The sequence below is a fragment of the Hyaena hyaena genome, unplaced genomic scaffold (assembly GCF_003009895.1).
Source record: "Hyaena hyaena isolate Hyena2069 unplaced genomic scaffold, ASM300989v1 scaffold_19, whole genome shotgun sequence".
Taxonomy (NCBI): Eukaryota; Metazoa; Chordata; class Mammalia; order Carnivora; family Hyaenidae; genus Hyaena; species Hyaena hyaena.
In genome coordinates, this window is record NW_024080651.1 from 3,422,374 (window position 1) to 3,448,132 (window position 25,759).

Genomic DNA, 25,759 nt, shown 5'->3' on the forward strand with positions numbered 1-25,759 from the left:
GCGCGGGCGAAGGGGTGGAGCTAGAGCGTGAGGGCGGAGCGAGGACGAGGGGGCGGGGTAGAGACGACGGGGAGGGGCGGAGCGAGAACGATGGGGCGGAGCAAGACAGTGGGGAGGTGGGTGGAGCGAGAACAATGGGGTGGAGCGCAGGCGGTGAGGGAGGGGCGGGGCTGGGCCGAGGGGCGGTGCGAGTGCGGGGGCGTGCCCGGCGGTCGGGCCGCCCCCCGCCGCGCCCGCCCCGCCTTCCCGCTCCCCCCCGGCAGCCGCGGCGGTCGAGTGCGGGGAGGGAGGGGAGAGCGGGTCACGACGTTGCCGGGGCGGGGATAACCCCTCACGTGGAGCAGATGAAAGGGCCGCGGCGCGACGGCCGGGGGAGCCGAGCCGAGCCTGCGACCCACAAAGCCGCCGCCGCCGCCGCGATGGGGCTGTGAGGCGTCCGCCCGCGCTCGGTCCTCCGCCGGCCCGCGACTATGCCTGGCCGCGCCCGCCCTCCGCGCCCTCCCGCCGCAGGACCATGAGGCCGCGCTCGGGCGGGCGCCCAGGGGCCCCGGGCCGCCGCCGCCGCCGCCTCCGCCGCCGCCCCCGCGGCCCCCGCGGCCGCCGCCTGCCGCCGCCGCCGCCGCTGCCGCTGCTGCTCGGGCTGCTGCTGGCGGCCGCGGGGCCCGGCGCGGCGCGGGCCAAGGAGACGGCGTTTGTGGAGGTGGTGCTGTTCGAGTCGAGCCCGAGCGGCGACTACACCACCTACACCACCGGCCTCACGGGCCGCTTCTCGCGGGCCGGGGCCACGCTCAGCGCGGAGGGCGAGATCGTGCAGGTAGCTGCCCGCCGCCCGGGCCCCGCGCCGCCGCCGCCACAAGATGGCTCCGGGGGCTGCGCCCGCCGACCCCGCCGCGGGCTGGCGGGCGGGCGGGAGGGGCGGCGAGGAGGCCGGCGGCATCTCTCCCCCGCCGGCGGGCGGGACGCGGCCTCTGGGGCGCCGCAGCGGGGGCCGAGCGCACGTGGGGGTTCGGCCTCCTGCGGGTCGGGGGGAGGACGGGAGGGAGACCCCGGGTCTGGTACCCACGTTGGGGCGGCCCCCTTGGGCCGGTTGGGCACTCGGTTTGCCTCAGGTGGAAGTCCTGGAACTACCTGTTGAATGCCAACTTTGGAAAGATGAGCGATGAAGGATGGGGTGGCTTGTTTCAGGTCGCAGGCGTTGCTTTCCATCCCTGCACGTTCTTTTTGGGAGTAGCCAAGGTTTGTCTGAGGGGCTGGACACCACTGGGTTCTTCTCTGTACCCTGCCGCCAGCCTCACTCACCTGGGCGCTGACCTCCCTGCAGGGCTGTGGACAAGCAGCAGCAGGCAAGGAGAGCAGGGGGAGCTGGCCGAAGAGTGGGGATCGCGAGTGCCCTGGAGTGGCCGTAGAAGGCAGCCTTCGCTGCGTGCCTCAGATTACAGAGGGTGGGAGGGAGACTGCCTGCCCGCTCCTGGGCCAAGGACTTCTGCGGAGGGCCTGGACAGGGTCGCTCACTGACAGGGCCTCCCCACCTTGCTCCCAATGAGAGAGGTCTTCGTTTCAAAGGAAGCTGGCTAGGGAGAGCTTTAAGCTGTGCCTACACTTTGGAGGTGGGACGGAGCTGTAGCCTCTGCGGTCGCTGAGCTGGGTAGATGCCTTCCCGCTTCCTTGGCTATGATTTTATCAACTTGTTAGACTGCCAACCCACTTAGGGCGGTTAATATGCATGCCTCGGATGCGGGCGATTTGAAATGGTTGGCTTGTTTTGGAGCCTTTTTGGAGGTGATGGGACGTCTGCAGAGTTCTAAGCTTTGGGCCTTCTGTGCTTTACTGGGGTGAGTTATGAATGAAGAGAAGGGAAGTGTATGGATGACTGCTTAGCAGTCTCTTGCTTTCTCCTCCCCGGGTGCATACTCAGAGCCCTAGGTGGGTAGGCAGGGAGCTGTGCAGCTTGGCTCCTTAGAGGTATGTCCTTACAAAGCTGGGGGAGGGACCCCTGCCAGGCGATTAATCAGCAGCATTGCCTCACAGAGCTCTTATCCCCATCTTAAACTTCTGCAGGGTAAATAAAAGGGGAAACACATGTTTGAGTCCTGTGACTACAGATGTTAAAGGCTTTTGGACTTTTTTCCTTGCTAATGTTATAATTATGGCCTTTAGTTTATAAGCTTTAGAGAAGATGGTCTTGAAGATTCCTACACATTGCAGTTGCAGCCTTCAAGAAATAGTTTGAATCTTAAAGCTTGCTCCTTGTAACTCCTTGTTTCTCTTTGAGGCTTTCAACTGTGTCTTGATGGCTTTAGAAATATTTGATTTACAGCCTGCTAAGGGAAAAGATGTTTTAATATGGCACTTCACTATTTGAAGGAGACTTTTGAAGTTTGTGATTTTTATCTGCAGTGTTTTAACTTCTACTCTTTCTCCGCGGTAGTTTGTCTGGCGGGCTGTCCATTATGGGTAGTGCTGCGCTTTGGAGATAATCTTGGGTTCACCATTTAATACAAAATTAGCAGTTGAAGCACACCATTTGTAGCTATTTTATCCTTGTGAGTAGAGAGAGAATGTGTGAATTTGGCAGAAGGAATCTATTCCCTTTTGAATCTTTTTGAAGTGCTTATCTAACTCTTTTGTAGTCCATTAGCCTAGCCAAAAAAAAAAAAAATTAAGTCAACAATTGCTAAGTAAAGAAAAATGACTTAAATGGTATTTAATAAGTTGGCCTGTTAAGCAATCACTAATAGGTGTCCTTAATTCCTTTATAACTGCACAGTGTTAGTGAGTTTATCTGAGCTGTCTGAATAGTCATTTCTTGGTGTTCTCACTCCATATCTTTAATCGCTTTATTGTGGGGGCCTCTGAGCTGAACCCCTCGGGTGCACAGATGGAGGGAACTTCAGCATGGCTTTCAGGGCTGTGTGCAGACAGAGGCTGGCATGTTTTTATTAGTTCTTCGAATACTGCCCGATTGAAGTAACTGATGTGGCCCCCTGTCAGCCCTGAAAAATGTTTTTGTAAGGAAAGCTGGTGTTTCAGGACTGCTGAGAGGGAATGTAACATTCTGTATGAAAAATGACAAGGTCGGAGAAACACACTGGTGTTCAGCTGCAGATTAATCATGTTTTCTAAGCGCCTTGTTGAACTTTTCAAACCTCCTTTTATTTACTGTCTTGAAATAACCCTGTGTGATTTGCTATTTAATATTTTATGGTCTTCAGAGCAGAGTTCATTTTCCTATAACTAAAACCTAACTAGCAGCACTGCAGCATGGCTTTTTGTTTTTTTTCCAGTGGGATTCGGTAGCACTGTTGTTCATGGTTAAGGGGAGAAAAAGACCTGTTTGGGAGTCTCTTTACTTTAAGAATTCTAAGATAGGAAATTGGTTTGTGTTACTGCCTCCCCCCCCCCCATCATATATAGTGACAGGAGATACCTTATCACAGTCTGGTTTGCCCCAGATACTTCTAATTAGAGTACCTGTTTGGTCATTTGCATGGGGTAGGGAGGGGGAGACCGGGTTAAGAATGTGTGTGTGTGTGTCAGTGTGTCAGTGTCAGAGCGAGATAGTAATTCAAACCTTGGGATTAGTCACAGGATTCTCGGTTCTCTCCTTGTGCATTTTAGGCTTAAATACCTTTCCTAAGGTCACAAGTGTGCTCTGTTAAGAAGAGAGGTTTTTTTTGTTTTCTTTTTGTTTTGTTTTGTTTTGTTTTTTTGTGACATCTTCATCCCTGAAAGTTGTGAAAACAGTATGTGGATATGAAGTGCTATTAATTAATTATTCATGCAGCATTGAAATCCATTTGCTTGTAAGAATGTCAGGCATACAGTATGAATGCTGGAGGAATTAATTACAGCCCTGTCATTCTGAAGTCTGGAACTTTAAAGGGTTCTTAGACATATTGATACATATTTCATCTTTGAACCAATTTGTTGCTATTATGAGATCATTATCTGAAACTTTCAGACTTGGCTGTGCAACTCACATGGTTAGTGATGTTAAATAAAGGCCTGATTAAACACTGGCTAGTGGTATGTGGATTGGTTAAACAAGCAAAGAAAATTTGCATCGCTAGAGATGAAAGATTGTTTTAAAGTGGAAATGCATTTTTTCCCTTGAAGTCAAATATTTAGAAATGCTTGAGAAATTCATTTGTAGAAGGAGTCTGAATGATAGGTTTTGTGTAACTTTAAAATTGGCCTTACTGGATCCTGGGTTAAGTTGTTGAATGGTCTTGAAAGCAGAGGAGAGCTGAGAACATTTAAGACCTAAGCCAGTGCCTTTAACTATGAGGAGTTGGGGGAAGGTGGGTGGTAGGTCAGAAGGGCTGAGTGACATCCTTAAATATCCAATATTAACTAACGGTATCACAGAGAATAATTTTAGGAAACTAATTCCTCTGCCTTGTTTCCCTGTCAGTGTGGTTCTGCAGTTTGGTATTTGATCAAACACTTTGCTTTTCATCTCCATTTGAAGTTAACAGGCCTGCCTCTAAAAATTGACTTGGCCTAATAGAACAATTGTGTGCTGGCAGCTGACCTGGATTTACACAGAAAGAGATTGCTGACTGTCTTGTCAGAAGGGCCTTCAGAGGTTAAGGCCAAGCATTTGATTTGAGGGAAATCGTTAGGGCTATGTTTCGGGACCTTACGGATTCTTAGGGGCTCTCATTTTCTGCCTTGTTGTCTAAGATCCCATGGGAGTTGTTAATGCAGCTCTGAATGGAGATGCAGATGGTAGTGAGAGGTAAGGGTAGATTCCATAGACTAGAGGGAAGGTGGTGATATCAGGCTTCCATCTCTTGCATACAGGCCACTGTGGCAAGCACATCATGTGTTTGTTCATCTCATCCTAACTTTAACATGGAATTAGGAATGACTCTTAACCCATTTTACAGATGAGGAAACTGAGGCCAAGAAAGGCGATTTGACTTCTTTAACCTCACACAGCTAGCAAACGATAAAACTTGGATCGAAACCTAGGTCCGTCTGGTCCCTTTGCTCCTATTTTTGCCAAATAAATAGAACATGGCTGGTTAGGTTTGGACATTAATTCTCATTTCTAGCAATCTAGTATAGGGGTTCTTAACCTAAGGGTCACAGGCTTCTAGGGAGGACCTGTGAACCCCTGCAGTTATACACACAATTAAATATGCAGCATGCGCTTGTGTACGTGTACTTCTGTTTTCCTGAGAAGTTACACAGTTTTGCCTCTTGGGGGGTTCTGTGATGTCACTCTTCCCCAAGAGGAAAAAGAGAAGCACTAATCTAATATTCATCATCAAATAGTCCATTACTAAGAATTTGGAGTGATGTGGGACTCAGGCTGGCAAGAGTTGTAGAGAAGTCTCCAGGTTTGTGTGTCTCCATTGAGCATATTCAGCCGATTATGTTTACCAAAACCCTATTTTTGTACCAGACGCTGTATTGTTGTTTTTGGAGTTCACAGTCGCTTGTAGAGATAGATGTGTATAGATGAATGGTAATCCTTCCCAAGTAGGTTTCCCCACAGAATTAAGCCCTTGGTTCCTAAGACATCCATTGTCTATAATGAATAACTTCTCTCCTGTGCATCCATCTGGTACTAGTTAAACACATTATCCTTGGGTGAAGTGAGAAAATGGTGACTCAAAGAATTTTTTGCATCTAGAGGGTGGAGTGCAAGAAGGTGACGATCTGAATGCAGCATGTGAGAGAGCAGATTGTAAGTGTGTTCCTTCTCATCATTTACTGGAAAACGAAATGGAGTGTCTTTTGATGTTGAAATGCCTTCAGAACAACTCCTCACACCTTCTCTTGTGGACCTTGACCCCATGGGCATGGTCTGGTCTGTTTATTTTTGCTCATCCCTGGATCCATCCCTGGGTCCCCAGTGTCTGCCACTTGTCGGACATTTAATATTTGGTGACTAAATGATGGATTTAGAATAGATATCAGGCAGGCAGTGGGTCTTATTGGGCTTGGATTAATTGATGAGTGACTCCTTTGGCTTGGCTAATAAATTCTGGGATTATCTTTCCTTTCAGCTATTATTTCCAGAAAGTTACTTGGCAATAAATGGCTAGAATGGACCTCTCTGGTTCTGCTGGACCAGTGGTATGAGAACCCCAGGCTGTATGCGAGTAATCGGTGTGTGTGTGTCATGTTAAGTGGCATTACAAGTGCCTGTAGACGTTCTTTACTTGACAAGACACTGAGTATTGAGAAAGCCCTAGTGTGGACAGCTGTTATGGATGGACAGGCCCATGGAGAATAGTTCATAGCCAAGCCCTGGTGTCCGTGGAAATAACAGTCAGGACTTGGAATTCAGAATCATCATTAACCTGAATATGTGCCATGTGAAAACTTTGCTTCCTGTTGGTGTTTCCCAAGTCTGGGGAATGTGGGTTTACGGTTCATGACAAAAATGGCATTTAAATCAATCTCGATAATCAGAAGAACAGATTCAGCCCTTTAATGTGTTAGATAAGGAGATCAAGAGAAGTGAAGTGCCTTGACCAGGGTATGTGGTGAGGTAGAGATGACCCTGATAACTGTTTGGGTCTCCAGACTCCCAGGCTTGGAGGCTTGCTGTCATTTTAGGCTGCATTTCAGCTGAGTATGCCAGAGAGAGCAGATGAGAAGCATGCTTTGGGGTCAGGTGTATAATTGGGGAGTTAAATTGTACATTGGGTTTAAATGGTTGCATTTCTCCTCTGATTTAGATTTTGACTCACTCAGTTATTCCCTCTGTCAGAGCTTTATAAGGTAGCTACTGATAGCCAAGTGCTTGCTGTGTGCCAGGCTCTGGGCACAGTGCTGTGCTCACATTTTGTGGGTGAGGTAGACGGCATGCCTCAGGTTTTCAGATGAGGAAACTGAGCTCTGAGAACGAAGTCACTTTTGAAGTTTCTGAGTACGTCTGTAGTGGGGCTGAGATTCAAACCCAGGTCTGTGTGATTCTGGGCCATTTCTGTTTTTACAAGACTGCTTCAGTTGGCACTTGCTTCTGCTTGGGATGAGATTATGGGAACTGATGGTGTAGTTTGGAGTTGGATATAAACCCAGGATGACTGACCAAGAAGTGAGTCTGTAACTAAAGTGGAGAAGATACCCTCCCTGCACTTACAGAGATTTGTCTCCTTCTTTCTCTCTCTCTGGCATAGAAGTCTCATTCAACTTGTTTTTCTCATGAAGAGCCAATCTGCTAAATTTGGGAAGAGGGACCTGTGACTTGAAGTGTCTAACTGTCACACCTTGGCACTTTTATTGTTTTTTGGCTATTGGGAAAGTCGGGATGGCAGTAGGTGTTCTGGCATTTAAGGGATTTCTGGTGTGAGACACAGCTCCTTCCTGTGGCTGACTTATTAGAGCCATGTCGAAGTCTCCATTGCTTTCTCCAAAGAGGCTATGTCCTGCATTCAGCAGGACAAAAAACTACATGTTTTTTCTTACATTGTACAAACTACATGTTCCCTAACTATTTGATATAAAAGATTGCAAGAACCGGGTGCCTTGGGTGGCTCATTTGGTCAGGCGTCTGACTCGGCTCAGGTCATGATCTCCCAGTTCGTGAGTTTGAGCCCCACATCGGGCTCTGTGCTGGCAGTGCAGAGCCTGCTTCGGATCCTTTGCCTCTGAGAGATCTCTGTCTCTCCTCTGCTCGCACGCTCTCTCTCTCTCAAACATAAACATTAAAGAAAAACAGCTCCTCTTCCCTTCTCTGTAAATAAAATGAAATAAATGATTGTAAGAGCCTAAAGCTGTAGGTTCTCCCTGCTCATTCCATCCTCCTGGCTGTTAAAACTCTCGGGGCGCCTGGGTGGCTTAGTCGGTTAAGCGTCCGACTTTCGCTTAGGTCATGATCTCGCGGTTCATGGGTTCGAGTCCCGCGTCAGGCTCTGTGCTGACTGCCAGCTCAGAGAGCCTGGAGCCTATTTCAGAGTCTGTGTCTCCCTCTCTCTCTGACCCTCCCCTGCTCACACTGTCTCTCTCTCTCTCTCCTAGAAATAAATAAAAATATTAAAAAAAAAAACCTCTCTGCGGGTGCTGTATTCCTTCCATGAACAGGCACTCACTGCTACCTTCTGCCCACCGGGCTGTGGGTGAGGTGAGGTCGCAGGTTGCTGTCCCTGGCTTCAGGCAGCAGAGTGTCGGGGACAGACGGCACTCAAGAGTACAAGTCTCACGTGGCAGGACACATCCTCAGGATTCTGGGGGAACACCTGGCCTAGGCTGCAAAGTGTAGGGTCTGGGCGACCATTCTGAAGAAGCACATATGTAATGATAGAGTATGTGGATTGGAGCCTTCTGCCCTTTTCTGACTCGTTTTTACCCACTCGTTTTACCCAGAGGTTGAAGCTGATAACCCCTTTGTGGGGACGTGCCTTCTTATACCTGTCAAACAGGATAGGGAGGAGGTAAAGAGTAGAGATTCTTTGTTCCATTTGTAGGTTGAATGAGATGTTTTAAAGTCTGACTTTTAGCAGCTCTGTTGACTCATGATAGTGTGAAGAGAATGAGGTCAGCTGGCCTATTGTGGTTCAAGGGAGAGCATTTTATTTTTATTGCCCTTAAGATGTGTTGTAAGACCTGGTATTAATCCCCTTCTCTCTCCAGCAGTGTGAGATGGTTGTTTAGAAACTCCATGTGTAGACTTGATGTGAAAAGCAAACTTTGAGGATCCTAGCAGTTTGATGTTAAAAATGTATGTTGGAATGGGGATTTCTTGTGCCCACGGTGCTCTGTGTTATAAATAAAGAGTAAAGGTGGTGCTCAGTTGGGTGTATGTAAGGTCCTATCCAGTGCTGTAAGAATTCAATGAAAATTTTATTTTTTACTTGAATTTAGTTTGAGCATACTAACTCATCAGCAGACATTTATTGAGTCTCTATTGTGGATACAGTCTAGAGAAAAACACCTTTTTTGTATCCCTGATAAAGCAGGTGCTTTTCTTTTAGTTAAAAAAAATTTTTTTTTATAGTTTAATTTTTGAGACAGAGAGAGACAGAGCATGAGCGGGGCGTATCAGAGAGAGAGGGAGACACAGAATGGGAAGGAGGCTCCAGGCTCTGAGCTGTTACACAGAGCCCGATGTGGGGCTCGAACCCACAAACTGCGAGATCATGACCTGAGCCGAAGCTGGACACTCAACCGACTGAGCCACCCAGGTGCCCCAGCATGTACTTCTCAGATGTTATTTCAGTGATTTCTCCCATACAAATTTGGGCAGTTAAATTAGCCCCAGAGGAATAGATCTTTACATTGTCTCTAGTCAGTGCCAAAATCTTCCTTAAAAAAAAAAATCATGTGTACCTTACTTTTTTTCCTTTTTTAAAAAAAGATTTTATTTTTAAGGAATCTCTGCACCCAACGTGGGGCTTGAACTCACAACCTCGAAATCAAGAGTCCCATGCCCCACCTACTGAGCCAGCCAGACACCCTTGTAACTTAGTTTTTAATTGTAAAAATAATACGTGTTTATCGTCGACAAACATCGGAAGCTGTTGGGAAGATACAGAGAAGTATGAAGCAGAAAATGAATCCCACTACGTAAAGATAACCTCTGTTAACCTTTTGTGTTCTGGTCTAGCTTTCCTTTCGTTTTCCTGTGAGCTTAGAGAGATTCTGAAGAAAATTGGAGAAAGCGTTACCTGGTGCTTGTAACCCTTTGTCCATCATTCCTATTGCTCAGTGCTTTGAAACATTTCCAGTGTCTGCGTGGCATACTCTCGTCTTCCATTATTCTAAGGAATGGCTGTGGGGAACATCCGCTCTCTTCTTTCTTGAATATTTTCAAAGGATAAAGTTCTAGAATTGGGACCATGGATGGGTCAGGCAGTGTAAACATTTTGAATGCTCCTAGTACATGTGGTCAGATTGCCGTGAGTGCAGATTGCAGAAGAGTGGCTTTAATTTATACTCCCCTGCCAGGTTGGCTTTCATGTTTCCACCTATTCCGGCTCATGACAGGTAGCATAACAAAAAAGTCCCAAAGGCAACTTCATACAAGTGAAAGTCTGTCTGTTTCTCTTAGCGAATAGTAAAATACTGGCTTTTTTCCCTCTCCCGCGAGGATGTGAGTTATGACTAATGTCTGTATCAAGGGGCAGGTCCCTGGCGTGGTCTTGTGGGTCCTCCCTCCTAGGTGTATCTGAGCGTGATTCAGGAGCAGCAGGCTGTCCTTGTGTTCTGGGCAGGGATGGGGCGGCTGTCCAGGCAGATGGCTGTGCGGGGAGGCCTAGAGAAGACCTCACGGAGGGCACCGCCGCGCTGTCTGCACATCCTGTGGCGACAGATTGTGGCCCAGGAGGGTGCTGCCCCTGCATTCACTGTTTCGTGCCCTGCGGTGTTCCCACAGAGCGGGCTCTCTGCTTGCGAACAGGCCAGGTTCAGAAAGGCCATATGAATCTGTCCTCTCGTTTGGAGTGACGCTGCCATCAGTTGGCGGTGAGCAGAGAGGCAAGTGGAGCCAAGCACCAGCCCACCAGGGGTGCATTCAAAACCGCAGGACCAAGGGCTGAAACTGGCTTCCTGGTATATTCTTTGGTCCCTGTTAAACATCTTGAAAATTTGCATCAAAATCCAGTGCTTTGGCCCTTCTTGAAAAACGAAAAGATTGCCACTGTCAGGTCCACTTTTCTGCATGGCAACAGCCTCGCCTGCCCCAGAGGAATAGCTGCCGTGACCTTCAGATGGGACATGGGCCCTCAAGTTCACCAGTTTCTATTGCATTGCCTTGGCTTACTTCACTCGCTGGTAATTACCTTGACCCACGCCTGGCCCCTGTAGGCACTGGAGTTGGCCAGCCTTTCTCTGAAAGTTCTGACGCTGATAGCATTTAAGTGGTGCTTGTTGAGCCTTCTTTCTTTCCTTCTTCAACCACCCAGTGTGTCTGATGTCTCATGTGGCATTATGATGCTTCAGGGGACCCTGTGAGCCTCTGGTTTCATTGCTGGGGAGGGCTCACCTGGCCATGTGTCAGCAGTGTTCTTTTTACTTTGGTACAGGGGCTTCCATTTTCTCTTGTTCTTCTTGAAGCCTGAGTCATTTGGCCTGTGTCTTCGTGAAGACCTGTGTTCCTCCTTTCTTTTTCTCCTTGGTTTCTTTGGACCTCCAGAGTTCCTGTTTGAACTGGAGTGCACCCTGAAAATGCTGTGGCTCAGCTGTCTTTTTACAGTGAGGGACTGGGGGCAAGGGCCTTGGGCCTTTGGCCACAAGAGGAGCTGTGATTAGAAGTCTGGGATTAGGGCTCCCTGGTGCTGGTCTTTCTAGAACAGCATCCCATTTTGGTGTTTGAGTTCCAGAAAATCTTCCATGTGCCTGGTGCATTAGGGTCCCCAGTGCACTTTCACCTGTATTCTCTTGTTTCTGCCTCTCAGCTTGGGAGGGCCTTCCCCGGATTCTGCCCTAGAAGGCCAGCTGCCGGCCAGGTTGTCCTAGTTGCCAAGGCTTGTTGCGTACTTGACATAGAGTACTTTTCTTTGTACCCTGTTGTACATTATTACTTAAACTCATTTTACATGTGTGTTCAGCCCCTTTATGCAATTTTGGGAAATGACACGGAGTACCTGGAGATTTGTCATCTTTTCAGAACGTGCCTCGGTGCTGGAGTCGGTGGTAAGCAGACAGCCAATGGCATGTAAAGAATGTTGCAAGCTTGACTTGCAAAGCCTTTTCAAAATCGAAATCAAGGTAGCCTGTGACCAGGTCAAAGGGAAATGGTGTACTCAAGATGGTGCTTGATTTCCTCTTTCCTTGCTGACCTTACCTCTTCATGCCAGAGGCTGCCTGCACGTCTCCCTGCTTCACGTTCTCGCTTTTGGAGTCCGTTCTTCCTCCCCCCACCAGCCTCATTTTCCTTTGATCTTGGCCCAACCTTGATCAGAATCTTTCAGGACCATCCCACTGTTGATGACCCCGCTGAGCACGTGGGTGACCTGGACGGTCTCTCCAGCCCCTGTGTCCTCTTGCTGCCTCTGGGCTGCAGACCTGGTTCTGCGTGTCCCACCCTTGTTCCCCGAATGGGTCCTTGGCTTTCCTTCATCTGTGCCTTTCATTCCAAGAGCCCTTCTGCTGTAATGCATTTCTGTGCCTCCATGTGCTGTGTCCTCTCCTCTGCGGTTCCTCCCCTGCCCTCACTGGGGCCACATGTCCAGTCTCCCATCACACGTTTCCTCTTCCCACCAAGTGTGTTCCTTTGAACCAAAACCAAAGCGTTCCTTCCTTCCCTTGGCAGCTGGTCTTAAATTCCTCATTGTAGTTCTCTTGTTAATGTTTTCCTTTCCCCCACAAGATCACAGCTCCCAGTAGGTAGGGGTTGTGCCTTACTCATCCCCCTGGGGCCCGGTAGTACAACTCCCTAATATTTCCTGAGTTGAAATCCTTTTTCTGGATCATAATACTTGGGGATAGCATAGTGATAGGGATGTTAGTGTGGCCAGAAAAAGACTTGGCTTTTCTGGAGGGAGAACTTTCTATGATTGTAGAAACAGTTCACAAGCAGCTTGCGGACATGGTTGTGTCCCAGGGCTCTTCCTAACAGTTGGGATGGACCAGACTCACAATAATTTCACCTTGTCCCTGCTCTCCAGGAGGACTAGAAAAGGAAGTGTGGGCAAGGGGACGATGCCCTCTCTAACTCCTTCCAGCCTGGCGTATGACTACCTGGGTACGTTGTCCAAAGCGTGCTGGAGAAGAGAACGTCCAGCCTGACTGCAGACTTTTAGGGAGTGTGTTTTATTTAAGTTTGGATAGTATTTTGGTGACACTTAGAAAATTGGTACTTTTGAGCAACAGCAAGACTGCACACAGCAATGCCGTAGCTCTAGTATGAGCCATCAGAAGCAACTGTATATGGGCCCTTACTTAAATTTGTACCATATCGTTACCTCATTTGGACTGTCTGGCGTGGGCCTTGATCCTGTTTTAAGTGCTGGGTGGGAAGCAGAGTTTTAAAGGACTAAGGAGCGTTTCTAAAGAGGCCAGTGGGCTTTGTGTTGGAAGAGATTGAAATTTCAACTTAATAAACATTTGATTTTCTACTCTTCATGGGGCCCACTATAAACATTTGGGAATTATTAAATTATTGCTTGGTTATGTACATGTTGGCACATTGAGATTTTTTTTGAGTTATTGTTGCTGTTTTTGTGGAATAGTGGCTATTTTACGGGGCCCTGGGACCGTCAGGAAGATTCTAGAGTGTACCCATGATGTGTTATATTTCACTTATAGCAGAGGGTTTCCATGCCCCTTCCTGGCATGTCCACTCCAGAAATGTTCCAGTGCCCATCAGTGACTGTCATCCAGGGAACTAAACAAGCAGCTAATGTGTAGTTTTGAAATGTTGGTATTATGTTTAAATCTCTAGGACACATAGAAACTCACTTGTGGCATTAAATGTGCCGTGTGGGTGACTTCAAGTTGCAGTGGCAGTGGTAATTTTTGCATTTCCTGACTCTTGTGTTTAAATTTGCAGTCTCAAGATTGCATCACCATAGGTTTTCACATTTAATGAATATTTATGTTGAGCCCAGTTCTATACGAATGCAATGGTTTCTGACTTGATTATAGCTTGCCGTGCACTGTGGCCAGGAGTGCCCTACAGACAACGGAGTTGGCACACGCCTCAGCATGCCAAGCCCTGGCGGATGTGGTTAGGGACCACGGTGACTGGTGCTGGGGTTGCCATGCCAACCTTGTTTTTGGAAGGGGGAGGCTCTAAAACAGCAGTGGGATGGGGGCAGAGGAGTTTTGAATGTTCTGAGTGAAATTATTCCCCATAGGTGCCCCTGTAGGAAGATGTTGTGGAAAACTCTGGAATTCTTAACTACATGCTTAGGTAATGTTAATTAATTTTCTTACTTTTGCGAGGCTGTTTTAATGGTCCTCCTGTGAACCTGTGGAAGACATCTCTTGTGCAGGTGTCTTCCCTACTTGCGGCGAGGTAATTGAGGAGTGTCCTGTCTCCTAGCATTACCAACCCCCTCCTCTCACGCCCTGCCCGCGTCCCTTGCCCTCTGATAACTCTAACCTAGTGATGGCTGATTAGAGAAGGGGGTGGGAAAGAAGAATGAGGCAGAGGATAGTTGGGACGGAGAGTCCCCCAGCTCTTTATCTTCATTCCCCTCTTCTCCCCACCCCAAGAAGGCCTATTCTCTTCCCTACTTATTCTCCTATACTCAACAAACACCGTGGTTTGTGAATGCCATCACCCAGTCATGGGATCTTCAGATGCCTAGCTATCAAGCTTTGGCAGGCAGAGTTAGGACAGGAGGAGGAGGGACGTGTCCCTGCCACCCTACACTGGAACGCTGTTTGCCCCCTTGCAGATGGTGCTTCTGCAGGACTAATTCTGCGGCGCCTGGTGTTGCGTTGTGCAGTGAAGTGTCTGGAAGGGAACTGATCAGGTCTAGTAAGCCAGACAGGGGCCCAGGCTGGCAGAGCAGGATGGGACTCATGGGCATTATCTTCTGTCCTGGCATTTTTATAAAATGTGTATTCATTTTTGAAGGGGGGGGAGGGACAGCGAGATGGGGGGACAGAGGATCCAAAACAGGCTCTAGGCTCTGAGATGTCAGCAGAGAGCCCGATGAAGGGCTCAAACCCACAAACCGTGAGTGAGATCATGACCTGAGCCGAAGTCAGACGCATATAACCGACTGAGCTGTCCTAGTATTTCTGGACAGGGGAGCTGAGCTACTGGAGGAGACTGGGACTTTCACAGGCTCAACAGCTCAGGCAGTCTTGTGTTGTGGGGGGGGCTTGCTTTCAAGGCTCAAAATAGAAGAACATCAACCCCTTCGCCCCCGCCTTTGGAAACTTACTAAGGCAGAAGGGGAGGCTGACCACGCATTTAGACTTTGCTTGCTGACTTGGGGTCTGCTGTGTGACTCTCAGGTTGGATTGGATCCTCCTTCAGGGTGGGGCTGGTATCTCAATCTTTTGACATTTCCCCTCTCCAGCCCGAAGGGTCTTATCATGCAAATTAGAAACAGCTTTTACTTCCTCAAGATATGTGGCTTTCATTTGCTGTAAATTGGTCGTAACGTGGACCCCAGATACGTAGGGTACCCCCTGGAATTGTTCAGTGCGTGAGGCTGTCTTCCTGTGTGCTGATAGGGCACCTTCATATAAGTTACTCGCTCTTCGCCTCTCTCTCAGCAATTCTTACGTGCGGTTTTTGATTTCTGTCCATTCCTAGAAAACCAGGGAACTGTGTAAGAATTGCGCGTAACATTAGGAAACAAGATATCAGGGGACATAGGGGGTTTAGTATGCAGATTCTTTAAAAAATTTTTTCTTAATATTTATTTATTTTTGAGAGAGAGATGGACAGAACCCGAGAGGGGAAGGGCAGAGAGAGAGGGAAGCACAGAATCAGAAGCAGGCTGTCAGCACAGAGCCCGATGCTCAGGGCTCGAACTCACGAGCTGTGAGATCATGACCTAAACCACAAAGTCGGACACTCAACGGACTGAGCCACCCAGGCGCCCCAGTATGCAGATTCTTGATCTCTGCTCTGGCTGGTTTTCTGCTCAAGAGATGAGCTGACTGGAGTGGGGTCCCCAAACCTTGGGTCCCTCAGCAATTACATGGGTAGGCTTTTTTGTGGAGGGGAAATGACACCACCATTGTATGGGAGAAGATACACATGTATTCCTAGGAAAAACTTAGTTTAACTTTTGGATTCTAACCTGATTTGGATATAAGTTCTTAGTTCTGTGTTACAGCTACAAACTTGAGCCAACTGCACTTAAGAGGAGTGGGAGGACACTTCCGTATCATCGATCATTGACATGGCTGTTGGGAGCAGCAGTTTTCAGCTTTGCTATGTAGACACCCACAGGTTTGCCAGGTTCCTTAAAACATGTTGTAAATTTTGCAGAAGGAGTGGTCCTGGATTTCCTTTGCTGATGAGAGAGACTGCTTTGGGTTTGAACCCAATTACCTGCTGTGGAAATGTGACTTTGCCTCTTCTGGGTCTCTGTTTATTCATCTGTAAAATGGAGCAGAGTTTCTCCTGGAGCTGTTGTGAAGGTTAAATGAGCCACTCACAGCACACAGTTTGTGTTTAGTGACAGTGAGGCTGCTAATGAAGAAAACAGCCTACATCGTTTTAGGTCAGTCCTCACCAATACCTAACATGCTGTCGTTCTAAATTTTTATTCTATAGTGGTAGCTTATCGAGCATAAAGAATCCCAAAGTGCTACTCATTGAGAAGAAATCATAGCATGAATTTTTTTTTTAACGTGCTCAGTGTCTAACCACTTAGACCGTTATCTCTTCTCCCCAGGTGGTGTCCCATGGGTCCCTGGAGTGGCATTTAAGCACTGTGCCAGAGGCTTAGGTGGCTCGTTCCTCCCTGGGCCCCTGTCCCCTCTTTCACCTGTTTCCCAGGCGGTACGCTCTGCTCTGCTGCTGCTTCGTCGGCTTACCCCTACGCCCTATAGCTAGACCATTGTCCTGACCCTGAGCTCTGCTCTGTTGGTCGGGCATGCACACACATACATACGTGTGAAGTGCAAGTCCTGTATATAGGAGGCTGCGTTTCTAGGCAAGCCTGCCTGCTGTCCCTGAGGCCACATGGCCTGCATACGGGCACCACTGCTCCGAAGGAAAGCAGGGTGGTTGATTGCTCCTCTGGATCCGTCCAGGGCACATGAAATGTTGTGATATGCTAAGGCTGTGCTCTGGGGGCCTAATTACGCGGGGCCTGTGGCAAGCACAAGTGACTTCAGCACTTGGTTTGATCCAGTGTGCAATTTTGCCAAAGCAAATACTTTATTAATCTTAACCCTCAAATTAGACACATTGACTTTTTCTAAAAATGGGAATGATAGGAGTGCATTGTGGGGTTGTTGGTTTTTGTTTTTTTTTTTTTCTTACTTTCCCCCACCACCCTCTGCCAAGACTGGGCTGTGCATTCCTCTCCTTGAATGGAGAAGGTAGTTTCTATCTCTGCCTACCCCCTTCTCTCACATTCCTGAGACGGTGATGGAAAGATTCCCCTTCTATCCTGTGCAGGTGAGCTTTCCTCCTCCCTCTCTCTGAGATTCCACTTCTTTCTACATCAAGGCCTAAGAGTCTTGCTCCTGAAAGGGCCTGCTGTCCTGATGGACCTTTCCTCACTGGGGACTCTTCCCGGTTTCCTTCGGATTCAGATCCAGAATGTGTGCAGGGAAATTGTCGGGGGACTTCCCGTAGTGACCTTGAGCGTGTCCAGCGTAATTTCTTGTGTGGCCCATGAGTGAAGTAGCCTGATGGGTAGACGGAGGGCTTCCTGCTCAACACCCTCCAAGTGGCTTGGGTCAAGGGCATACTCCTAGGGTAGCATGAACCTGGTATTAGAGAGTGGAGCTTGCTCTTATCTAGTCCAAGTAGGAGGAGAAAAAAATGCCTCTAAGTCAACAAGCGCTGTAACCTCATCTCAGAGAACGGTTCTGAGTTAGCATCGTCTTTTCTCTGCTCTCGGCCTCTGCCAACAGTCTGAGGGGACCTGGTGGGATTTACCAGCTTTGAAGTCCTAAGGTGCTATTTTAATACTTTTCTTTTACATTGCAGGGTTCGAGGCCGATTTAACTAGATTCTGGAGGGAGCTTTTACTTTACACCATTCTTAAGAGCCCAGACAATCTTGAAAGAGTTAAACCCTAATTAGCTCATTCCTAAGGTATTTAATGCCCTTATTAAAACTCAACTGCTCGCTCACTTTTTTCTTTAGTGAATCAGATTTCTTGAGGAGCTGAGCCCTCACTCCTCAGATCACAGGCTCACATGTTGAAGCTGGCAGCGCTAGAGGCTAGTTCCTATCTGTGTGACAGCATTTTTAATTTAACAGGACCGCCTTTGATGTTCCCAAATATTTATAGGCAGCTTTAGATCATTTCAGTGTGTGCTTTCTTTTTCTTTTCTTTTCTTCTCTCTGTCTCTCTCTCTTTTGTAAACTGGAGCAAAAGTTCTTCCTCATGCAACAGCCTTCCTTTTATCCTGTTGGTTTATTTTTGTTTCCTTTGCAGCTTTGGCGAAGGCTCTTTGGCCGCATTCACACAAGGTTGACCCTTCCTTTAGCTTCTTTGGTAAAGGCCACCTCTCTGTATCATCCTGCCTGCTTGAGATTGCTTAAGACACTTCTGTTTGTCCCTTGACTTTCTAGACGCTGAATTTTTTTCGGATTTGGCTCGGGAATCTGCTCTCTGGCTGACCTGAAAGCGTTCAGATCAGTGTGGAGACACGGGCAATGTGTGCGGAGGTGTCTCTTTATGGATGACCAGGCTACGATGTCCTCCTCTGCCTGTGTGTGTTGACCAGGCCTCGGCAAGTGATGATTTATAATGTAACTTCAGCAGATAGTGCCGTAGCTGGGGTAGGAAACACAGATAGACACAACTCTCTCCTGATATTTACAGCTTTGCTCCATTTGGCTCTGCTAGACTTGTTGGCTGAAAGTAATAATCATAGACTTCAGTTCAGTCTCAGGGATGGGAAAAACAAGAGTTGTGGTGCAAATTTGTTAAACCGTCAAGAAAAAGGAAAAGAAAACTTTGTACCAATCACAACAAGTGACAGAACAGAGGACGGTGGATTCTCCAGCCTGGACTCTGGGTAAACATTCTGCTTGTGGAACAATCCAAGTTATTGAACTCTGGGCTGCTGTTACTTACCTGGGCCTGTCAGACAGAAGCCTGGAACTTTCCATGGCTGCTGCCATCATTGCTGGCTCTGCCTCCCGCTACATGGAAACCTGTTAGGGCTGAAGGTCACATAGGTGGCTGGTGAAACATTCGAGTGAGTGCATACCATGTTTACACTGTCTCACTAGATCTTTGAGGGGATTCTGAGCACCAGAGGTTTCACCCCTCTTCTTTTAAATGAGGACTCCAAGGTACAGAGAGGTCTTTTTTTTTTTTTAATGTTTATTTTTGAGCACAAGTCGGGGAGAGGCAGAGAGAGAGAGACAGACAGACAGGACAGACAAAGAATCTGAAGCAGGCTTCAGGCTCTGAGCTGTCAGCACAGAGCCTGATGTGGTACTTGAACTCACAAACCACAAGATTATGACCCGAGCCAAAAGTTGGACGTTTAACTAACTGAGCCACCCAGGTGTCCCTGCAGAGAGGTCTTAATCTTAACATAGCTAGTGAATGGAGAGCTGGCCTGGGTTTCAGGAGTGTGTTCACAATCTCACCATAAGGCAGTTTGAGTTTGGCAAATCCACTGGTGGTCTGCTGACCTCTTACAGCTAAGAAGACCTCTCGCAGCTCAAAGCTACAGTGTGCTGTGTTCTGAGAGTTCGGAGCTGACCAGGCTGTCTCCATGCAAGGGACACAGAGGTGGACAGCACAGCCCTGGAGCCAGACAGGCCTTTGTTTGCATCCTGGCTCCGCCACTACCTTGTGATCTTGGCCAGGTCACCCAACCTTCCTGAACCTCTGTTTGGTCATCTCTAACATGGGACAGTATAGATTGTACCCCCAAAGGATTGTGAGGATTAAGTGGGATAATAGATGTGAGTTACACAGTAAATACTTAATACATGTTAGCACTGGTGACTGCTGCTACGGAATCGTCACCCTCTAGGATATCACATCCTGTGGGAGAGACAGTCAGGAAAAGCAGCTATTAGATTGTCTGGTAAACCAGGTAAACTTGGCAGCTACCATGGAGAGATGTGCTACTGCTTAGCAGGGGCCTAGGGCAGAGCCATTGGCTTGGGTTTTTACATTCTTTCACCCAGCAGATTTGTATTGAGTGCTTACTCTGTGCTAGGCAGAGTCTTTGAGTCACAGTGATTACTTCCCTACCCTCTACCGAAAGTTCCCTGTCCCTTGAGGGAATTTGAGCTAAAATGTTAATTGCCACCTGGAGAAAGATTCCCTGAAGTCATTTTCACGTAAAACTCCAAGATGCAAAATGGCAGAGCCACACTTCATTTGACAGTTTATCTTGCATTGCTTTGTGCTATCCCTTCAACTATTTAATCTTATCTGATTTTCCCCTAATTTTTCTGGTCTCTCGTACATGAGAGATCTACGGTCCTTGAGAATGTACAGGCGACTGGCTGAGGGAGCAGGTGGTGATCCTTTTGTTCCCCAGAGTGCCCAGATGGTGTCCGTGCCGTCTCATGGTCTGGTTCTGTGGGGATTTGTTGATAAGATTTTGCTTTGATTTGGTTTTCCAACCCAGCAGCGTGTCCAGATTTGATTACAGACCCTGGTTTCTCTGCAGAATTTCATTGCTCTGTCATTGGCCGTCTTAAAACTTAAGTCCCATTCTCCACATCCCCCAGCCCTTTGCTAGCTGTGAGGATGGTTGTACGATAGAACTTTCTCCCTGTCCACAGTGCATGGTCCAGAGTGGAGGCTAGCATACTTTCACTTATTGGACTGGTTGATGAAAGCCAGTTGGCCGCTGTCCTTATATACTTACAAATCCAAGTAAGCCTTTCTCTAAGGTAGATTTCAGGTCAATTCTGTGTCTTTTTTACTGTGTTCCTGAGCTTTTGGTGAGAAGTGGGTGTTTTTTTTAAATACACTGTTAATTTGAAACTAAGATGTTGCTCCAGCTACTTTTGGACCATGAAAATGATGTTAATTTATTTGTCTCTGTATAAAGGCAGCACTCATTTCTGTTCAGCTTCTTTGGTACCCATGCTTTCTGTAAGTAGCATGTTTAACCTCACATAAAAAGTAGCTTATATTCAGCTAAGACAGCAGCTGGTTGAAAGGATAATTCAGAAGAAGGGTAAATGAGTGAGAAGGCAGCATGCCATTGCATTTGGCTCCATAGAGTTAACTGAGAGTTAATTGCAGCCCAGATTTCTTTCCAACGAACCCCTGAGAAGCTTCGTATGTTTTGTTTTTTAAGTTCATTTATTTATTTTGAGAGAGAGAGAGTGAGAGAGCTAGCTGGGGAGGGGCAGAGAGAGGGGGAAAGAGGGAGAATATCCGTACTGCCAGTACGGAGCCCAGTGCAGGGCTCCACCTCCCGAACTGTGAGCCGAAATCCCAAGTTGGACACTTAAGTCACTGCGCCAGCCAGGTGCTTATTTACCTTCTTGTGGGCATCTTGGTGGCTCTTTCATCCCTTGGTCCAGGGTGCAAGCTGGCCATGCTGTGGATGAGGCCGGAGCTCACGGGAGCACATCTCAAAACAGTGTTGTGACCCAGTAGTGTGCAATCTACTCTGGAGTGGTATGTGGGCCATCACTAGCTAGCAAAATTTGGGCAGAAAGATGTCCAAGACAGTTGAAGAGGTACCGTTGGGGCCCGTACATGGTGATGTTTGCATTTTCCAGCAATTCTTAGGGAGCATAAGTCTGCTCCGCCCCCATCAGAACTTGGAATGGGAGCAAATTCATCCGCATTCGTACTCCTTCCCCCAGTTTAGCTGAATTGCTGGATGCACGGTCAGTTGGATGCAATTCGTTTTGCTCAAGAAAGGGAAAGCCTGCATTGATAATACAGTGATAGGACCCATGATTACAGTTTGGGTTTGTTAAATTGGCGATTAGATCTGTCTGGGCAGGGAGCAGAGATGAAGTTAATGGTCTCTTGGAGATCCCTGGTTCCCAGGCAGGGACCTAGTGGGTCAGTTGGGCTTTTTAGGCACACTTGTCTGAAGAACGCTGTTTGGTTTTGAATCACTTTCCAAAGCTCTGAAGTGCTTCCTGATCTTAACTCTGTATGGAAATTTGCCTTCTGGGAACGGACAGCCACCTGGAGCCAAGGGCTTTAGGCATTGGCCTGGCCTGGGGGCTTCCTGTTGGGCAGCTTGCTAACTACTACCGCAGACCCTGCCCTCAGACCTGGATAGCTTTCACTGTTTTTCACTGATTTTCTCAGAAAACAGTCAAACTGAAATTTGCTCTTGCTGGTATAGAACGATTATGCACATCGCATCTGTGTGCTTAGGTTTGTAGAAATGTAGAAATGTAGTTTAGTGAAAAGGAAAAAGCACCTTTTTAGCCCACGTACTTCCTAATTTGCACAATGATTTTGATGAAATTTGCATCTGAGGACCTCAGTTTCTCCATTAGATTTTGGATCCGAAGGTACTGAGGGAACAAAGTGAGAGAACTTTGTGCTTTCTCCTCCCCCGTGGATTTGAACTGTCCCAAGCTCTTTTTTGTGGTTTGTCTTGGTCCTATGTTCTTGGTGTGAAGGTGAGGAAGTCTGCAGTAGGCTTTGGTTTTTAGAGGTGTGTCTGGCCAAGCTTAATGCCCACTTTCCTGGAGAGTTTTGATGGATGTGGGGCATGACGTTTTCTGGATAGTGTTCACAGAATCACTGTGAGCTTTTTCCTGATTTCTGTAGGGGTGGGTTCATGGGCGGGTGGGAAAGATGGAATGTGCCCCTAAGAGGGTGGCATTATGATGTCGTGGGCTGAGGACCATGAGCCCAGGGCCCAGGGAAGGCACCTAGAAATGCTGAGCAGATCCTGGGGGTGGGCCTCCATCTGGGTTTAAAGAAGGCTGGGCTTGGAGTCACCTCTGCCTACACTTGTTGGGGGGAAAAGCATTTGTTTTTGTGACCCAGGCTGGGTTGGCATCCAGTGGAACTTTCTCTAGTAGATCTGGAGGTGGCCTTCTATGGAATGTGCTTGTGGCAGCTTAAGGAGGAAGGCGAGGCCGGGCGAGGCCATGGCTGGGATACAGGAGACCTGACCCGCTCCCCAAATCTGCCACTTAAATGAGACCCTGAGGGAACCAGCTAAACTGAGCTGTAAACACGTCTGTAAACTGGGTGTGGGGGCTGGGTGAGATTCCTGGAGGGAGCAGGGAGGATCTGTATGCCTAGGGGCTTCCTGCGGGGCAGGAACAGGAAGGGGGAATCACTCAAACTGGAGAATCTGGGAGGGAAACTGAACTTCAGAGGCCAGTAGGGGATGGGGGAGGGGCCCTGCATGCCAGCGAAAGGTGTTTGCCTTTTATTATAGAGACTAGGGGGTCCTACAGCCACACGTGGTAGATGATGTCCGTGTGTAGGGCCAGATTTTTGATGACATGACCTTCCTGGCCCCAAGTTCTCCAGCAGCATGGTTTGTAATCATAGCAGCCTGGGGGCTCAGTCGGGGGCTGTGCTCTCCTATCCTGAGAGCAGCCTGGAATGTAAGGGAGTAAGTAACAGGTTCTAGTGACAACCTTGAATTCACTTTATTAAAGATAAATAAATTACATGCCGACTTTGGCCTTTAACTGTTATTAGTAACAAATTGCTCTCCACCCATATACTCAACCATTCATGACACCTTGGGGAAATCTGCTGTTGTGGCCTTTTCTCCCTGCCCCCCCCTCCCCAAGTGTTTTTTAACGTACCACGAGTGTGTAGAAACTTCTGGGGAACAATTCATCAGCTGCTTTTTGGGTTCTGTCCATAACCCATAACTGAAGTTGAGGCTCTGTCTGTTGACAGTCCTGGGTTTCAGAAGAGAGGTTTCGAGGTCCGTTAGGATTAGGCAATTGAGTGACTGGCCGGTTTGGACATTTTTCTGGTTATTGACAGGCCTTACTGTGGCTTCTCCCAGATGAATGGGGAATATATTTTCCTAAATCCAGCCATTGAGCCAAACGAGCCACACTGGGATAAACTCTGTTTGTTTACAAATTATGTAAGAGAAGTGCCCGGCCATTAAATTCTTCTGGGCCCGAATTCTTACCCCTCTTCAAAGTTGTAATCAAACTAAACAAACACTTTCCACAGGAACTAACTCCCTCCCGAGAAACAGGAGCAGATGCTCCTGGGAGGCCTTTAGCAACTTTGGAATGTTTAATGTAGAAATATGTAACCAAGGTGAAGTTGTTCCAGAAACCTTGCTTACTCTAGCCAGGACCAAAGCACTAGTCAGCTTTTTTATTTAGGGCAAGAGATGCAAAATGAACTGGGCCAGGGAGAATTTTCTCTAGAATGTTTAATTTTCTGTTTTCATCTTCCCCTGCTTCTCCTAGTTTTAGCCGCTTGTGACCTTTATTCCTTTCTGCTTAAGTAACTTTTTTTTTTTTTTTTTAAAGGCTTGATCCTTATCTCTTAGCTGTGTGGGATTACATTTGAGGATCAAGGAGCGCTCCTCTTATCCAAAGCACTCAATTATTGCTCCTCTGTCTCTAGGAAAGATGTCAGGTGCAGAGCAAACACTCCAGGGGAGAGAGGCTGAGGCTGCTTTGCCTTTGTTGTGGTTCCAGTAACACAGTTCTTTTGAGGATTGACAAAGACTCTCTAGGCTCCCAGACACAGTTTTCCAGCTCTTGCTGCTTTGGGTCTTTACTGGGTGGCTTGATTTATTTTGGCCTAGGAATGTTATGAATTTTTAGGACCTTGGGCGCACTTGTATTAGAATAGAGGTACAGGGGTGCCTGGGTGGCTCAGTCGGCTAAGTGTCTGACTCTGGCTCAGGTCATGATCTCACGGTTTGTGGGTTCGAGACCCGCGTCAGGCTCTGTGCTGACAGCTAGCTCAGAGCCTGGAGCCTGCTTCAGATTCTGTGTCTCTCCCTCTCTCTCTGACCCTCCCCTGCTCATGCTGCCTCTCTCTCTCTCTCTCTCATAAATAAATAAAACATTGTAAAAAAATTTAGAATAGAGGTACATTATCTGAGGCCAAACTTAGATTTCTGTGGATTATGCCTCAAGATGCGCTTTTCTCAAGGTGTCTTCTGAAGAACTCCAGCCCTGCAGAATGCTTTGGAAAGAGTTCTATGGTGAGCTGACTTTGAGAATGCTCTTTCTCATCATTCCCTCTTGGAGAGTTAGATGGCACAGTAGTGAATTAATGGCTCTGAGAAATGCTGCTGATAAGGAGTCTAAATGAACTCCATTCAGCCTGGTGTTTCCCAAATGTACTTGATCGCTGGACTCCTTTTCTCAAATAGCTGCTAGCTGAGGACATTCCATTCTAGTAGCTAGCTAATATTAAGTTGGTTAGGGACTGTGCATGTTCAGTTGGTGTCCCATTGGATTATGAGCATGGAAGGCTGAGTGTGTTAATTTATCACTTCCCACAGACCCCTGGGATATGATCATCGCCCCCATGGCCTGAATGCCTTTCACCTGTGATAGGACTTGTTTCTTCCATTTCAGTGACAGGTTTGTCTTCTCTGTACTTGTGTGAAGGGGTGGGGAGCTGTATGGTATAATAGTATAAAAGAACCAAGAAACAGTGCTTCTTTTTGAGGAATTGAGTTTCTGCTGGGACGGGGAGATCCATGGCGTCGAGCAGAAGTACCCTCCAAGCGGGTGTGAACTAGAGCAAACCCCGCACCAGCCCCAAGCAGCGTGTCCCCTAGTGGTGGGGGAAGGCGTGCCTTTGTTGTGATTTAGCAAGCTATGGGGACCTGGTGAGGAGTGGGAAGATAAGATAGAGGAGTGCCCTGGCAGTTGGGAAACCCTGAATGACTTTTCATTAGGCTTGCCCCTGTTTTTAACACATGTTGACAGACAACAATCTGTTCGACTCCCCCCAGGGTTGGACAAAATGCATGTTTAAGCCTCTGGAAGAGCGCTGTCTGGCTGATTTGCCAGCCGCGTCAGTATCCTGGGTTTGGGAATAGCTGTTCTCCCCAACACTGAGTCAGGCTGTGGGTTTGGCTGCTGGGTTTGGGGGGGCCTTCTGCCTTGGAGGTGCTGGGCTGAGTTGAATGGTTGTGCATTTTTCAGGTTTGTCTACCTTGGTTAATGCACAAAAGATTAAATATGCTCTGCAGGCTCTAGTTGCCTGTAGGAAGAATGTGACTTGAGCAGGGCTGAGATAGTACCCCTGTGAGGTACCTTATAAGGGGAGACGCCGAGATGAGG

At 47.8% G+C, this 25,759-nt stretch overlaps 1 protein-coding gene across 1 annotated transcript in view; it reads left to right on the plus strand.

Annotated features, from left to right (window-relative positions):
- Window positions 1-344: 344 nt before the first annotated feature.
- ZNRF3 (zinc and ring finger 3) overlaps window positions 345-25,759 on the plus strand; it is a 153,809-nt gene continuing 128,394 nt past the window's right edge. The window contains exon 1 of the mRNA XM_039225614.1: window positions 345-814. Coding sequence (XP_039081545.1) covers window positions 515-814 — 300 coding nt within the window. The 5' untranslated portion in view covers window positions 345-514. The remainder of the gene's footprint in view (window positions 815-25,759) is intronic.